Genomic DNA, 700 nt, shown 5'->3' on the forward strand with positions numbered 1-700 from the left:
TGGATTCGGCGGTGCTGGCCCAGGTCCCCAGGCTCCCGTCCCAGCACTGGATCTGGTTCAACCTGGAGTCCCCAAGTCACTCTCCAAACTTAGGTGCCATGGACAACCTCTTCAACCTGACCATGTCTTACCGGAGAGACTCCGACATCTTCACCCCTTATGGGGAGCTGCAGGTCCTCGGCCAGACCCAGCCCCTCAGCATCCCACCCAAGACCAAGCTGGTCGCCTGGGTAGTCAGCAACTGGGTAGAAGACTCCCACCGGGTGAAGTACTACCAGGAGCTGAAGGAACACATCGCTGTGGACGTCTATGGGCAGTCCCACTTGCCCCTGCCCCACGACGAGCTCCTTCCCACTGTGTCCCAGTACAAATTCTACCTGGCTTTCGAGAACTCGCAGCATGAAGACTACATCACCGAGAAGCTCTGGTGGAACGCCTTGTCCTCTGGCACCGTCCCTGTGGTGCTGGGGCCTCCTCGAGAAAACTACGAGCGCTTCTTGCCCCCGGACTCCTTCATCCACGTGGATGACTTCGCCAGCGCTGAGGACCTGGCGTGGTACCTGTGGGAGCTGAGCGAGGACGCTGAGAGATACCAGCGCTACTTCCAGTGGCACCAGTGGTTGAAACCCGTGGGGCGGCCGGGCTGGGGCCGGCACCTCTGCAGAGCTTGTCGCTTTCTGCAGACGATGGAGGCCCGGTA

The 700-nt window shown here is 60.6% G+C and overlaps 1 protein-coding gene across 1 annotated transcript in view; it reads left to right on the plus strand.

Moving 5' to 3' along the window:
- The window catches only part of LOC104501369 (galactoside 3(4)-L-fucosyltransferase-like), a 1,300-nt gene that overhangs the window by 464 nt on the left and 136 nt on the right, over positions 1-700 (plus strand). Inside the window, exon 2 of the mRNA XM_010145169.1 lies at positions 1-700. This exon is cut by the window's left edge and continues 1 nt beyond it. Coding sequence (XP_010143471.1) covers positions 1-700 — 700 coding nt within the window.

Source organism: Buceros rhinoceros, unplaced genomic scaffold (genome assembly GCF_000710305.1).
Source record: "Buceros rhinoceros silvestris isolate BGI_N320 unplaced genomic scaffold, ASM71030v1 scaffold33611, whole genome shotgun sequence".
NCBI lineage: Eukaryota > Metazoa > Chordata > Aves > Bucerotiformes > Bucerotidae > Buceros > Buceros rhinoceros.